Source organism: Trichomycterus rosablanca, chromosome 1 (genome assembly GCF_030014385.1).
Source record: "Trichomycterus rosablanca isolate fTriRos1 chromosome 1, fTriRos1.hap1, whole genome shotgun sequence".
NCBI classification, from domain to species: Eukaryota; Metazoa; Chordata; class Actinopteri; order Siluriformes; family Trichomycteridae; genus Trichomycterus; species Trichomycterus rosablanca.
In genome coordinates, this window is record NC_085988.1 from 27865041 (window position 1) to 27882491 (window position 17451).

General features: G+C 37.7%; 2 protein-coding genes across 2 annotated transcripts in view; both read left to right on the forward strand.

Annotated features, from left to right (window-relative positions):
- The window catches only part of th (tyrosine hydroxylase), a 12992-nt gene extending 12603 nt beyond the window's left edge, over positions 1-389 (forward strand). Inside the window, exon 14 of the mRNA XM_062997446.1 lies at positions 1-389. This exon is cut by the window's left edge and continues 359 nt beyond it. The gene's annotated coding sequence lies outside the window, so the exon portion shown is untranslated.
- Positions 390-10821: 10432 nt separating this feature from the next.
- Positions 10822-16369, forward strand: igf2b (insulin-like growth factor 2b). Its single transcript, XM_063001390.1, has 4 exons — positions 10822-10991; positions 12368-12518; positions 13900-14081; positions 15566-16369. Exons 1-4 carry the CDS (start codon positions 10917-10919, stop codon positions 15800-15802), a joined length of 645 nt encoding a protein of 214 aa, XP_062857460.1. The 5' UTR covers positions 10822-10916; the 3' UTR covers positions 15803-16369.
- Positions 16370-17451: the final 1082 nt, after the last annotated feature.

Sequence of the window (17451 nt, forward strand, 5' to 3'; positions counted from 1 at the left end):
AATTTAAAAATGATTATCAAACATTAAATTATTGATAGATAAAGAAGAATGATTATATGAACAGTTGTAATAATAAATAATGAATGTTTAAATTCATTAGGTAATCTGTGTAAGTGTTATAAATGTAAAGTGCACTGTGTTTTTGAAATTGATAAATAACTGTAAAGGCAATGGATCCTGTTGAACCTGTTACAGTGCCATAAGTGGTGATGCTTAGGCTTTTAGTTGCAGGTGAATGTTAAAAGTGATGTGATTCTGGCATCGTGGTGATGATGTAAACACATTATTTCTGTCATGCTTGCTTGAGATAATAAAGTTGCTGCGATTAAATCATTTCTGAATTTAACATGATGAAAAACTAACTAACAAATTAAAACGAGTGACCAGTATGTGTGTTTATTGTCATATCACTAAAATATAACAAGTGAATAAGATGATAAATTAAACAGGTCCAGCTGGGCCCGGTTGCTTAGGATACAGATGATTAATGTGTCAGTTCCTCTTAAGTAGTCCCCTGAGCCTCACTGATTGCTCTATATTGCTCTAGGTGGGAGTGTTTCAATATATCACAGTTTCTCCCTCACAGATTTGCCAGCTCCCCTGTTTGGCAACATGTTCCTTCTCTTGAACCAAGATGCCAGGCAAATGGTGTGTAAAACCTAGATCAGGCCAAAAAAACTTACTTTAACCCAAGGCTGGACCAAGATCAAAATACAGAGGCTTCAACACCAGTTACAACGCTTTTGGGCCTTAGGATGGAACGGCCCTAGGATGAAGGAGCGAATTGGTCCAGAGGCAGCATGATATCTTTTTTTAAGACCAACATCCACACCACTTAACAATGAAATAAGAATTTTATTGATGAAGATCATGCCAAGATCAAGATTTTTAATGATGAACACCAGAAAAAGACCAAGTAAGACTGAGTTCTTAAAACTCAGTACAAGAACCTATACTTTTAATGGGTGAGACTGAGACAAAACCAAGACTTTGAATATTAACAACCAACTCAAGATCAGAACCTTTTTTATTTTTCAATAAAAGATGTTTGTATATAATTCAAATGATAAATTTATTAAGAACATAATATGAAATTATTAGGAATTTTAATAATCAAGACAAGACCAAGAATTATAATGGTGATTTTATGGTGAATTTAAAAGCAAAATCAAGATTTTTAATGCAAAGACCAACTAAGACCAGTGGTCAAAATCAGAATCAGAATCACTTTATTTCGCCAGGTATGCTACACATACGAGGAATTTGGTGATACACACAATAATACACACAATAGTCCACATAGTAGTACAAACAATACACATAGTACAGATAATTACACATGTATGACATGTAACATAGAACATATTTAACAGACCCGACAGCACACGGACTGTTAACCAGTATTTACCAACATTTGCCCAAGAGAACAACTTTGGTTAAAAAGTGTTACAGCTCTGGGGAAAAAGCTGTTAGCATGTCTTGATGTGTTTGTTTTTATTGTCCTGAGTCTTCTGCCAGATGGAAGAGTTTGAAAAAGGTGATGTCCAGGATGAGAGGGGTCTGCTGTGATTTTGCCGGCGCGCTTCAGCACTCTGTGTTGGACAAGAATAAATTAGGGTTTACTGTTTGACAGAGTGTAGTTATACTGTAGTTACTATAGAGGAATTGCTGCATTAGGATGCTGAAAAAAACTAAATAAGATATTTTCTTTCCTTGTGAAACACATTATTAGAATAAATGTGTGTGTGTGTGTGTGTGTGTGTGTGTGTGTGTGTGTGTGTGTGTGTGTGTGCGAAAAAAACAGACTTTAACCCAAGGCTAGACCAAGATCAGAACACAGCGGCTTCAACACCAGTCACAAGACCAAGCTGGAAACACTGGAGTGGCTTCAGGCCAAGTCTTTAAATGTCCTTAGGTGGCCCAGCCAAAGCCCAGGCTTAAACCACATCACACGTTGTTGGAGAGACCTAAAGATGGAAGTTCACAGATGCTCTCCATGGAATTTGATGGAGTTTGAGAGGACCTGTCATGATACTGCCCAAGTCTAATGTGCAATGCAGTATTTTAAAAGACTTGCTGCTGTTTGCTCTTGGATGTTTTTGAAATATTAATTACTTTTTTAATTTGTAAAACCGTGCAGCTGAGTAACCCACTGATCACCCTCTTTGAAACTCAGTTAGGAACTTTGTTAGTTGCTTTATGTTGCTCTGAAATCTTGTGCACTACATTGTCTATCGTCATAGATTTTTAAATTAGCAATCAGCCTAATTAAACATCTGTCTAGTTATGTGTTTTTACGCGACCCAGACAACACAATACATTTTACTCTCTCTATGATGTAACATAAAGCATACACAAGCATACACAACTTTAATTAATTATTATTATTATTATTGTCTGCGACCCAGTTTTTTCAAAGCATGTTTTAAAAACTCTGGTCTAAATTTTAGACACCAGGGTGGATCATTTTCTGAAAATAAAAAAACGCAGCCACCAGATGGCAGTCTATGGACATTTTTAATGAGAGATACCTTCGTTCCTTCGTTATAATACTGTCAACATGAAGTCAAAGGTAGGATAGAAGGTTAACCACAATAGTACCACTGGGGTTGTTTGTTCACAAGCAGAAAATGTACATACATTGACACTAAACCCAACCAAGTCATAATTTCAGGGGCAGCATCATGGCTCGGTGGGTAGCACTGTCACCTCACAGCAATAAGGTCCTGGGTTCGATCCAGGTGGAGTGGTCCGGGTCCTTTCTGTGTGAAGTTTGCATATTCCCTCCATGTCTGCGTGGGTTTCCTCCGGGAGCTCTGGTTTCCCCCACAGTCTAAAGACATGCAGTCAAGTTAATTGGAGATACTAAAATTGCCCTTAGGTGCGTGTGTGTGCGTGTGCGTGTGTGTGTGTGTGTGTGTGTGTGTTTGTCTGCCCGGCAATGGACTGGCGCCCTGTCTAAGGTGTTTCTGTGTGTCTTGTACCCATTGAGAGCTGGGAATGAGTCCAACACCCCCCGCAACCCTGATTAGGATGATCAGCTTAGAAAGTGAGTGAGAGTCAGTGAGTAAGTCATTTTCATCTTTTCAAAACCTAAAGGTTTTTTTGGTTTGTTTGAAATAATATGACAGTTGAGATAAATTCTTAGACACTAAACCTTAAGGATGTATATTTTTGCAACTGACTGAGCCAAACTTACCTTCTTTATTTAACCTGCATTTTTCCTAGTTTTTTAAGTAGGGTATGAGGTCCCTAAGCATTTTTTCCCCTTAAAGAGATGAAGAGAAGAATGATTCACAGTGAGATCAATAGTGTTACAATGAATGATGTGCATGAATGAAGCAGTGAATGATTTATGATATTATTCTACAGACCTACAGGACTTCCTGCTTACTGCTACTGATAGATGATATGAGAGCAAAGAGCAGAGGTTTAATACCCCCATAATGGGGCTTCCAGTAACTCGGCTCATTGATAATTTATGACAGAAGGACTACTCCTCAGATTTAGCACTGTGCATTGACTCCAGTAGGGACCCTATTCCTTTATGAGATGATCCACATTGGGCAAATGTCTCAACATTTTCCCTTAATGTTAGAGCTACTGTCATTTATAAAACTTAAACAAATTTATTTTAGAGCTTGATGTTTGCATTAAGATGCATCAGTGGCCTCAAATACATGGCTGAAATAACACAAAGACTTCATGAATATTTTTTTGCTTAGTTAATACAATTATATTAAATTTGAGGCATTTAGCAGATGCATATATCCAAATCAACTGACAATTATGACTGAACACAATTCGAGCAATTAAGGGTAAAGTGCCTTGCACTATATAGTCCAATATACAGTGTATCACAAAAGTGAGTACACCCCTCACATTTCTGCAGATATTTAAGTATATCTTTTCATGGTACAACACTGACAAAATGACACTTTGACACAATGAAAAGTAGTCTGTGTGCAGCTTATATAACAGTGTAAATTTATTCTTCCCTCAAAATAACTCAATATACAGCCATTAATGTCTAAACCACCGGCAACAAAAGTGAGTACACCCCTAAGAGACTACACCCCTAAATGTCCAAATTGAGCACTGCTTGTCATTTTCCCTCCAAAATGTCATGTGATTTGTTAGTGTTACTAGGTCTCAGGTGTGCATAGGGAGCAGGTGTGTTCAATTTAGTAGTACAGCTCTCACACTCTCTCATACTGGTCACTGAAAGTTCCAACATGGCACCTCATGGCAAAGAACTCTCTGAGGATCTTAAAAGACGAATTGTTGCGCTACATGAAGATGGCCAAGGCTACAAGAAGATTGCCAACACCCTGAAACTGAGCTGCAGCACAGTGGCCAAGATCATCCAGCGTTTTAAAAGAGCAGGGTCCACTCAGAACAGACCTCGCGTTGGTCGTCCAAAGAAGCTGAGTGCACGTGCTCAGCGTCACATCCAACTGCTGTCTTTGAAAGATAGGCGCAGGAGTGCTGTCAGCATTGCTGCAGAGATTGAAAAGGTGGGGGGTCAGCCTGTCAGTGCTCAGACCATACGCCGCACACTACATCAAATTGGTCTGCATGGCTGTCACCCCAGAAGGAAGCCTCTTCTGAAGTCTCTACACAAGAAAGCCCGCAAACAGTTTGCTGAAGACATGTCAACAAAGGACATGGATTACTGGAACCATGTCCTATGGTCTGATGAGACCAAGATTAATTTGTTTGGTTCAGATGGTCTCAAGCATGTGTGGCGGCAATCAGGTGAGGAGTACAAAGATAAGTGTGTCATGCCTACAGTCAAGCACGGTGGTGGAAATGCCATGGTCTGGGGCTGCATGAGTGCAGCAGGTGTTCGGGAGTTACATTTCATTGAGGGACACATGAACTCCAATATGTACTGTGAAATACTGAAGCAGAGCATGATCCCCTCCCTCCGGAAACTGGGTCGCAGGGCAGTGTTCCAGCATGATAATGACCCCAAACACACCTCTAAGACGACCACTGCTTTATTGAAGAGGCTGAGGGTAAAGGTGATGGACTGGCCAAGCATGTCTCCAGACCTAAACCCAATAGAACATCTTTGGGGCATCCTCAAGCGGAAGGTGGAGGAGCGCAAAGTCTCGAATATCCGCCAGCTCCGTGATGTCGTCATGGAGGAGTGGAAAAGCATTCCAGTGGCAACCTGTGACGCTCTGGTAAACTCCATGCCCAGGAGAGTTAAGGCAGTTCTGGGAAATAATGGTGGCCACACAAAATATTGACACTTCAGGAACTTTCACTAAGGGGTGTACTCACTTTTGTTGCCGGTGGTTTAGACATTAATGGCTGTATATTGAGTTATTTTGAGGGAAAAATAAATTTACACTGTTATATAAGCTGCACACAGACTACTTTTCATTGTGTCAAAGTGTCATTTTGTCAGTGTTGTCCCATGAAAAGATATACTTAAATATCTGCAGAAATGTGAGGGGTGTACTCACTTTTGTGATACACTGTATGTGGACAACTGGCCATGACCTTGTTGGATATTCCATTAAAAAATCACAGACATTACTATTTACTCTTCAGGAAAGATGTACTGCAATATTTTGGAGTGTACCCATTGTTTCAAAAGAACATTTGTTAAGCCAGGCACTCATGTTGGACAAGAATTAAACTTCCAATTTATTTTGAAAGTGTTCCATGGCGTAAAGGTCAGCTCTGTTTGTAGAACACTGGAAACTCCCCACATTTAACTTGTCAAAGCATGCCTTAATGGACACAGGGCCACAAGCATTCTGTTTCCACAAAGTTAAACAGCATATAATTAATGTAATATAATAGATTTTTTTACACCTGCCAGCAATAGGTTGGTCTAAAACACCTGAACACAATTAGGAGGGATGATCACATGCTTTTGGACATATGGTAGTGATTAATATCAGATTAGTTGGCTTTAAAATGAGAAATTAAGATTTCAGGTTTCCACAAACGTTTGACCATATAGCCTAGACTGTAGCCAGTTAGGTTTATAGACAGAAGCTGAAATCATGTAATGTAGAACACTTAAACTATGTTTATTTTTGCTCTGAGAAGTCAAAGATAATATTGCTAAGCCCTAGTAGTGATTTTTGTGATCAATATAGCATTACATAATGGATGTGATTTCAAAGAGATGAGTAGGGCAAGATCCAAACAGGAAGTTCTCCAGACTCAGAGCAAGATAAGGTAAACAATATCTCTATTAAATACAACTTTCTAGAGTTATTAATGAAGATATTTACATATTTACTTTGTTTATTTTGTCATGACCCAGGTTTTATTATACAGTCCCACTTTACTAAACAAAAGATATGGGGGTGTAAAAAACCCTAAATGCCCCTTTTTGATTGTCTCTGTTATTACATTTTGTTACACTAACTGATCTAGAATTATTTAACAATTTAAGATAACAAAGCAAACTTTAGTGACACATTTTGTAAGAAAAAAAAATAAAAAATTACAAATTAAAGCAACACTCATATCACTCTTGTAAAAACTGCTTAATAACCGGTTGCACCACTTTTTGCAGCAATGACTGCAACTTAACACTTTAAGCTCTGTAATTTGATATTAGTCCTTCACATTGCTGTGGAGAAATTTTAGCCCACTTTCCTCTACAGGACTGCTTAAATCAGACGCACTGCTAGGTTTCAGACATTAACTGCTTATCTTAAGTCTCGCCACAGTGTCTCTATTGAGTTCAAGTCAGGATTGTGACTGCGTCCTTGAATAACCTTAACCCAGCTTATTTTCAGTCATTGGATATGGACTTGTTTTGGTTTTTTTTTTTTAATTTTTTTTCTAACTATGCCTCAGTTTAAGCTCATGGACAGATGATTTTACATGCTCCTCAAACATTTCTTTGCTCTTCCCAATTTCTCCAGTTGTTGCATATTTGCCACACATATGTTTTTACTTTTAATATTAAACAAAGATAACCCAAGTAAACACAAAATTGTAAATTATGCTAGCCCACTAAAACTGGAATCTAGGGTTTGAATCTTCTGCAGTGCTATTGGCCAGTTGGGTGTTTACATACAGATGTGATTGGCTATATCTGATGAAGGGGGATAGTGAGGCCCTGTAATTGAGTGGCGTTCTGTCTGGGGTGTGTTACTGCATTGCACAATAAATTAATTTTTATGAAGTAAATAAATATTTTTGTAAAAAAGTAAAAACCCTAAAAACAAACAAAAGGCCAATTAAAAACCAAATTGTGGGGTCAAAATTTTAAAGTATACATTCAACAATTTACAGACACATTCTCCCCAATATACAGATTTGCTCAAAATGCAATTATTAGGTGTAATTTTATAATCCATCAGTGTACCCATGAGTTGTTAATGAGACGCTTATTATTGTAACATTTCACCACCAGGACCTTCATTTCAGTTTTTCATCTATTCCTAACATCTATCATACCTAAGTTACCTGCAAAGTTAGTTTGTCTTACATTCATGCAGCAACCAACAACAGTCACAGGTATATTCAACTAAGGTTAATGTCATTATGTTATACTTGTCAGAAAACCTATGTGAAATCTCATTAAAATGTCAATCATCGTAGCCATGCATGTGTAATGTAGTAGAAGGTAATAGCTTTCACTTATTGTGTATTCATATAGTATCCCGTGTAGCTGTACTTGCTTATGATAAACAGCAATACTAGTGTTTGTTTGATTAAAGGGCAAGTAATTTTATTCACAGTGAGTAATTAGGAGGAAAAGGAAGGGTTGCAGTGACATCCGCCAGTTTTTTGGCAGCCTCAGAAACAAGAAAAGTGTTTCTTGATATAATAATTGCTAGTCAGATTAGATATGGTCCATACTCCATTTCTGAACATCATGGTAAGTAATACCGGTTGTTTAATGATAACATTTCTTTCATGTTCAATCTGGTGCATGAAAATAGACAAGGAGGGAGAGAGACAGAGTGCAAGAATGCTGACAGAGCAGAGAGAGCAGGTGACATGGAAGTGAGTTAGAAAATGAGCAAATATTAAAGCAGAGATTAGAATATAGGACCAGAGGAGAAAAAAAAAAGAGAGCTGGAGAAGAAAAGATAGGTTGAGAGGAGAGTAGAACCTCATCCCTGCTGCCCACCCAAGTTGTGTGAATTAAAAACAATAGTTTCAAAAACCTTGGTCACAACTGGTGAACTTGTCACTGGTGAACTTGTCATTCAACAATGCATACCTAAATGCATACTTAACAATGGTTACTCTGATAAGCTCATGGTTATGGCTGTACTTTATTAATCCCTTATCTTTGCCATTACAGTATACTATTAGCCATAACTGTAAAATGTACAAGCGAGTTGGTCCCTTTCAATGTTGGCCTTGAGATGTATTATCCAGAAAGAACAAAATTAATATAGATTAAGTAATAAAGTTAAATGAAAAAATACATATGATATTAGAAAAGAGTAAAAAGCTGAGTAAAAGTGGGGAAAAAGCAACAGCAACTGTGTGCTACTATTGAACAAGCAAAGCATTAAGGAAACACAGATACAGTCTGGCATAAATGTAAGAAAAAAACAAGGCATATTTCTTATTAAAGTCATAAAAAAAAAATAGCATTAAAACCCCAAAACTGTAAGTGTTTTGAGTCAGTTATATACTTACATCCAGTGTCAAATAACCTACTAGGTCACTAAATTAATGGACAATGTATGCCCAATAGACGCTAAAAAGACCAGCTATGATATCAGCTATAAAATTAAGCAATATTTTGCTTACAGTGGACATTTATATTAAAGGGGCGGCACCGTGGCTCAGTGGGTAGCACTGTCACCTCACAGCAAGACGGTCCTGAGTTCAATCCCCATGTGGGGTGGTATGGGTCCTTTCTGTGTGGAGTTTGCATGTTCTCCGCATGTCTGCGTGGATTTCCTTCAGAAGCTCCTGTTTCCTCTCACAGTCTAAAGACGTGCAAGTGAGGTGAATTGGAGATACAAAATTGTCCATGACTGTGTTTGACATTAAATTGTGAACTGATGACTCTTGTGTAACAAGTAACTACCTGTTCTGTCATTAATGTAACCAAAGTGTGTAAAACATGACTATTAAATAAATAAATCTATATTTTAAAAATTTTATATTATAAAATTCCAATTACTCAAGCCAATTTACATTTGTTCCAAAATAATAATTCAAAACAGTCAATGAATTACATTTGCGACAAAACAATGAAAAGTGGGGCAGCAATCTACCTTACTACTGCTAAGATCTGGGTTCGAATGTGAGTGCTATCAGCTGGCTGGGCGTCTATACACATGATTAGCTATGTCTGGGGCAGAAGTGGGGGGATTACTGAGGTGCTGTGAAGGACTGGTGCCCTGTCCATGCAGGGTTTTCCTGCCAAGGGCCTGGTGAAACTGGATTTGCTGCAAACCTGACTGGGATAAACGGTTCATAAAAAATAATAATATTCATCTTTAAATAATAATAATAATAATATTATGAGATTATATGAGAGCCCCCCTCAGGCCCTAGGCTGACGCAACATAATGCAAAGACAGGTGGATATGAATTGTGGACTCATCTTAAAAGTCTCACCACTGGATGTGAATTTTATGCATGTAGCATACTCAGGAAATATACAGGTTTGAAAGGGCAGCTTTTATTTCAGACTTAACCATTCCCACATAACCTAATGGATGTAATTACTTTGCCTGCTGATGGATGACATTTCCAGGTATACTATAATTCAATCACAACCATTCAAGTTCAATTTAGATCCTGCTAATTTGCCAGTATCCCCTCTCAGTAATTGAGCTGTAAGTGAATTAGACGCGTATAACAGGCACTATGCGCGCACAAATCAATACGGCAGGTAGACAGCAGAGGAAATGACAGCAGCGCTCCAGCCGCGAGCTCTGCTCTATCCTGAACTATAGTAATGCATCGTTCACTGAGGAGTCGGCTCTTTCAATCAGCTCCTTGTAAACGTTTCGAGGAAAGTCTCTATCGAAAAAGTCTCTTACATAAAAAATTGGGTATAGACTGATGAACTGTATTTAAGGTATCGGCTTCTGCCTTAATCAGTATTTTCATCTGCTAAATGCAAATGAATCTCCAATGACATGATAAATTAATAAATTATTGTATTAAAATATTATAAATTATTATAAGTACTATTATAATAATATTAACAATTATTATTATTGTTGTAGTTATCATTGTTTTATTAGGCTTGTTGTTTTTTGTTTTTGTTGTTATTGTTATTTTACAAAATAAATTGCAATGCCTTGTTTGGCTATTGCATATCTGTTTCATTTTAAAAATATTATGCTAATTATGTATTGTTTATAATGCTTCTTTAAATATTGTTTCAAGGGAAAAATATGTAAAAAATAAATAAATAAATAAAACAAATAACTAAAAAGTTTAATTATGTAAAAAAAAAAAAAAAAAAAAAAAAAAAAAAAAAAACTACTGTCCGCCAATGGGAGGAACATACCAAGCATGATTTTTCCCATTTTCAAAAAGCAAAAATGGACAAAAACATTTAAAAAATAGGCAAAATAGACAAAAACAAGCGATCAGAGAGTAAAATCACTGAGTCATTTCGAAAAGGTTAGGCAATGTAACTTAAGAGGCGAAAGAACCGAATCTTACTGGTGAGCTCAACTGATATGACTCACTAAAAAAGCCTACATGTCAATTTTTTTCGGCCTGTTTTTGCGCATGCGGCATTGGAGGGGGAGGGGGAGAAGACAGAAGGGGCAGGGGGCGGGGCCTGGTATATAATAGTTCACTCTGAGTAGTTTTTGCCTGTCGCCTGGATTTTGGGACAGCGTCAAATATACATATACATCGCTGCAGCACTACTTGGAAAACTACCTACTTTTTTTCTGCACCAAATACTATAAAGATTCTATACTTTCATCAACACTGACATGGAGCAAGAACAGCACATCAGCTATCATTCTGTTTGCCACAGCTGCCTAAGAAGAGAAAGTGGCATTCTTAAGGTAGGCGCTTAGGATGTTTTATAAACTTTTTACTGTGGAAGAAACACTAGAACACTAGTTTTTACTAGAAAGAAAAAACACTTATACAACCATATGGAGTGTGATGCTGAACACCGTGACTGTGCATGGTTATGTGCTCACTGTAGTCTGCAATGTTTAATTAAAGTTGCTCTTCACAGTGCTTATTTAGGCTTATCTGGGTATACATAAACACCATGAGTGTTGTGTGATTTTCATTGTTAAATAGATTTAAAGCAGAATTGTGCAGTGCATCCAGCCTTGGTGCATTTAATGGCTAAAACACTGATGATGTGTAATGTCAAGCAAGCAAGTGAAAAGTCAAAATACCTTTATTTAACCTGTGTTTTTTCTCTAAAGTTAAGTTTGAAATTGGAATATTTGGGTCTTGTTTGGATGAACATCACGTGTCATGTTGAAATACATTCACAAATAAGTTACATGGAGTGTAAAAATAAACAAATATCTAAAATACCTATTTTCTATGTACACCTGTATTTTTGTAGTCTTTATTGTTTTAATTTTATTTCTTTTTGGATAAATATTATGTTGTTATGTTGAACAACAATCGTGTCAATAGTAATTGTGTGTTGCAGCACCAATTGGATAAACATCAGGCATAATGTGTAATTATATAAAACACGTCTAAACTATTTGGGTGTGAAAAGATATGACATAATCAAACATTAATACCTGGAATTTTTTCTCCTATGGTTTATTGTAAACTAGGAATTGTGTTGTGTACTATCGTAGTGCGTATTGACCAAACCTTAGACATCATGTAGAAATGAATAATTAGGCTAAATGAAGTGAGAAAGTATGTAAACATTAAAACTCTTATAAATCTTAAAAACAATCAAATTAATCAATCTGTTAGATTTAATTTAACTTTAGATTTAATTATGCTGTACACGGCTTTTTTCATCTTCATGTATAAATAAGAAAATGCTCTAATCACAAGGGGGCGACAGTACTTTGGGTCCAGGCATGGTAAATAATATGCTGAGTCTGGAGCGCCACAGCTGAGTTATTGAGTAGTTTGCAACTTGTGGAGCGTTGTGTAAGAGATAAAATCACACTTTTTTTCCCCAGTACAAGCAGTTCCTCCTCTATTTTTGCAGTCATCATGGAGGAGGTAGTGTCTGTCTTGTTGTTGTCCACACTTTCCAATGAATATTCATGCAGTTACTTCTAATGTCACAAAATGTGCAAATAAGTGTCAATGATGGTGCATTGTTACTGAATTCCAACTAGAATGTTTTTTTTCTTCATAATCTAATACTTATGTTACTGTATATGGTGGTTGGATTAAAACAAGTCGTAAATAGATTTGCTTATTTCCTTTTTTTGCTCTGTAGGGCAGAAAACCGTGCTCGTCGAGCCAAATGCTCGTGTGCGCACTTGCACTGTCCCTGTACATGTTTCAAATCGCCTCAGCAGAGACGTTATGCGGTGGAGAACTGGTGGATGCACTGCAGTTCGTTTGCGAAGACAGAGGTTTCTATTTCAGTAAGTAATTCAGCCTGTGTTTTTTTTTTTTTTACTTCTTACTTTATGCCAGATGTGAGGCATTATTCACACACAGTTTATATTCAGACATACAAAGCTGTATGAATTGAACATTGGGGGGGACACAATGTATAGGGTCCCTTCCTACTATTCCAGCCACTGATGGGAACACTGACAGATCTTAACATTATGCAAAGCTTGTACATTAGTATATTGGGGGACATTTGAGCATATCTGAAAATTGGGAGGGACGTGTCCCCAGTTCACATCTTTAGAGTAATCCTATTGGACATGGAGTCGAATGCTGACTGGGCGCATTCTCAGCACCATTTCTCCAATCACTTATAAAAGAGACTCACAGTTAAGACACTTTGCACTAAAAGGCCTACAATAGCTCGTTTGTTTACTCAAGCATTCCACAAGGCAAAGTGATAGTACCCAAGTGGCATTCTCTTCACCGCTCCAACATCCACCGTTCCCAGGCTACAAGTTGTTGTCTCCTAAACCTTTAGACATAATCACTGATTTCATACCTATACAAATACCATGATACAAATACAGATACTAAAAGCATTTGCCACATGCACAGGTTCTGATTAAAAAGTGTCCACATGTTTTTGAGTCTCTCCCTACCCTGCATTTCTGAGGTCAAATGCATTCTGCAATATTTGTCTTACCCCCACTGACAAACAGGCAATGCCATTGTGCACTTCTACCCACAGAAGCTCAACTGCCCAAAGAAATCATTATCCAATTTAGGACAGGAACATTTCCCCCTCCTCTAGTTCCACTTTCCCTCAATCAGGTTTCCTGTCCCACTAACAAACCCTTCTATAACCCCTGTGGAATGTCTGAAATGGTACATCTTATCAGATTTCCTGCCCTTCTTTTTAATGTTTCTTCCCTCTGTTTAATGCTGGTTAATCGTTGTCCAGTACACTGTCCTTACATTTGGTGCTCTCATTATCTTTACCTCTGTCTTTGCTGAGCTAGCACATGACAAGGTCAAAGGATAAGTGCCATTTTTAATATTTACTTATCCTAACAGACTTTTGGCCTTCAAACTGATTGCTTTTTTTGACCCATCAATGCTTGCGAGGAACTGTAGTGGATGTGTGTGAATTATTTGAAAGGAATTTTAAATGGCGCATCCTAACAAGATTAAGTAGGACAAGCAGCAGAGCAAACAGAGCCCTTTGTGTGCGTGGACCTCAGCACTTAATTCTCACTGTTCCCCTTTAAACATTGTTAGTGATGACAGTCACATGGCAACAGATATGACTTACTTAATGTAATCACATTAACATAGCAATTCAGGTGCTGAACATAGTTTTTCTTCACTTCAGCCATCAGCAAAGTCATGTTTTGTTTGTGCCCGCAGGTAGGCCGATAAGCAGGACGAACAGCCGACGTTCTCAGAATCGTGGCATTGTGGAGGAGTGTTGTTTTAGAAGTTGTGATCTTGCATTGTTGGAACAGTACTGCGCCAAGCCTGCTAAATCAGAGAGGGATGTCTCATCCACTTCCCTCCAGGTCATACCTGCAGTGCCAGCATTAAAACAGGTACGTAAACTACCGCCATGGAAAAGAACACCTATGTTCTATCACACTGACCATCTGGAACATTACAGAAACAATAAGCAAGTTTTCTCACAAAAAAAGCTGACAAAGTGGAAAATGATATTAGAAGTGAAACAGAGGTCACTTTAACATTTAAAAAACAAGTGTGGCTTAGTAAATGCCAGTGTTAAAATACTGACAAATGTGCCTGTATTTTATGTTATGCTTACTGTCACACAGAAGAGCTTTCATGTCTCACTCTTTTGTTTAGCATGTTTGTTCTGGGCCAGACAGTGGTTTTAATGTTTGTACTGGAGTAGTACTTTGCACTGACTTTGCTTACTAGTAGATTTGCAAAGTAACAAGCTACACTTACTCTGTTACATTGTCTTAGATAACTTTTAAAATGCATTGTATTTGTAAGAGTAAAGTAAGTTTTTTTAGTGGCTGAATCTAAAAAGATGATCCCTTGGGCATTATTGCACTATAAAAACTAAAAACCCCTAGATAGTAATGGGCCAAAACATGATCACATGCTTAATATGCTGTCAAAAAACTTTGAACCACTGAGAAGACTCTAAAGACGTCTTGTGGTATCTAGTACCAGGACATTACCAGCAGGCCCATTAACCCCTGTACATTGTGAGGTGGATCATCCGTGTGCCATTTGTTCATTAGGAAAACAGTTCACACATGGGCACAAACCTACCACTTGCTCCTGGACAAAATGGGATTTTTTGGACCAGACAGGCTTCTTTCATTGCACCCATGTCCAGTCTTGACTCTCCCTGCTACTATGCAGCCCCATCACCAGTATACAATTACCTGCATATTGAGCCACAGTATCCACAATGGCCTTATCAGATGTTGGGAGTTTGTGTTTTTTACCTTCTTGGACTGATGTCAATAGGTTCTTATCATGAGTGCCTATAAGCACACCTTGCTTTTTTGGAAAAACTTTGTTACTTCTGGTCTTGGTCTGGTCTTTGTTGTCTTCTGGTCATAACTATTTGGCCCATATCACAGTCACTCAGGTCTCTACGCTGTCCATATCTGCTGCATTCAACATGTGTACTATGAGTAACTACCATTAGCTTAGTTTTGGGTGTCAGATATTAGCTTTACATACTGTTAGAGACCAGGCTATCCTTTATATTATACATGAAAGTACACATGTTTAAATACTGTACAATGCAACAGATTTATATGAAATAAAAGACTAATAAGCCATGAACCTTCATAAAATATTGATTTTACACTTAGTATTTTACACACAGTTTGTATATGTGTATTTGGAGGAGAAAAGTTGTTATTAGTAATATCAGCTTACTAGGGATCAGTGCTGTTGACAAACGCTAAATCAGCATAACCATAAAAAATGAATAAAAATGTGATATTGTGATTTTCCTGCATAATAAATAAAAAGAATAAACATTTTTAAAATGAACAGAAAGTAATCCTAATTTTTGGTCACTTTTGCTCCTTAGGATGGCTCAAGAAAACATGTAACGGTGAAATATTCCAAAATCGACCTGTGGCAGGAGAACGCCGCCCAGAGGCTTCGTAGAGGCATACCAGCTTTTCTGCGATCGAGGAAGTTCAGGCGGCAGACAGAAAAGAACAAGGCCCGGGAGCAGGCCAAGGTCCACAAGCGCCTCATCACGCTTCCGAGCAAGCTCCCGCCCTCGTGGCATCCCACAGAACACTTTGTCAGCCACAACTGAATGGTGGATCGTTTGCACAGAGTTTAAAAACAGACCGGGGATCATAGCTTTGTATACGACGTCATTTCTGTGGCAGTCTTCTATATCCCCGCTTCCCTTCCCCACAACCATGTTCGCACTCTTCCAGTCCTTCCTCTTGCTGTTTCATTCACCACAGAAGGCACATCACAAATATGACTAAATAAGGAAAGGAGATAACAGATTGGGTGATTAGTGGATCCTAAAAATGCAAAAGACAAACAAAGAAGGGATGAAATACTTAACTTGCAGCAGTCAAGGACAATCATTTTGGAGGACATCAGAACATGAAGAACCTCTAGCATTCAACACCCTTCTCTCATGACAGATGTATATCTCAGTTAATCTTCTTTCTTAATAGTTACTTTGCACCACTCACTATAAAGGGACATCCATACTGTAAGGAAGTGTTCTGTAAAATTAGATTCCTGTTCCAGCACCTTCTAATCACAAATAAAAAAAGAGGAGTCTGCAAATTGCACATTGCCACGGATTACGTCAAAGTAACGTCTTGTTGAGTAAATAAAGGCACTATTTTTTTATGGACAATGGATGCGTAGCTAAAAAATGTCATGGTGCTAGCTTTGTGAAAGGACTAAATGGAAAGAAGGTTGAAAAGCATGGGTTTTTTGTCTTTGAATACTTATTAAGCTTTCCGTTTTAAGGAAAGTGTGACTTTTACAAAGAAGAAAGAGCATATCATTTGTGGCAGTGTGTAAAGGAGGTGCCACTGCATACAAAGTAATGCATGGCATCAAAATGTGCAAGAGTGGTGCTAGGTGCCCCTTGTCGAAGTTCTCTTTGCACTCAGTGGAGAAAGCCGTGTAGGAGAACGCTGAAGAGGTGACACTCAGGCATGGACTGCACATAGCCTTGCACTGCAGGAAGTGGGAGTTTGTGGACTTAAAATAAGTGGGATTTTTAATTGTCTGATTTCATTTTGAGAAGATACTTCGAAGGAAAAAAGGTAAAAACATAACCTGTTAAGTCTCTGGTACCGTGACATTCCTGTTGATGCAACATATACATTTTTAGTGATATTTTACAGTACTGAAGAAAGGCACAAATACTATGTCAAAGGGAAAAATACGCAATAATGTCAACTAACATTTACTTTAAAACTGTTATCAGTAGTATTCACATGCTTTTGCCTGAAAACAGATACTTGAAAATATAAATATGAAAAGTAATATGAATATATGAATAGTAGTATATATAATATATAATGTTATTATCATATATGGGATTAGTTTCCAGGGACATCATGTTATTTTTGTTTAGTCTGAGCTGTATTTTGCATAATGAGCCGCCAAGTACAAATATGGGCACTGTATAAAGGCATTATTTATTTTGCTTTAAATATATATATACAGTGTATCACAAAAGTGAGTACACCCCTCACATTTCTGCAGATATTTAAGTATATCTTTTCATGGGACAACACTGACAAAATGACACTTTGACACAATGAAAAGTAGTCTGTGTGCAGCTTATATAACAGTGTAAATTTATTCTTCCCTCAAAATAACTCAATATACAGCCATTAATGTCTAAACCACCGGCAACAAAAGTGAGTACACCCCTTAGTGAAAGTTCCTGAAGTGTCAATATTTTGTGTGGCCACCATTATT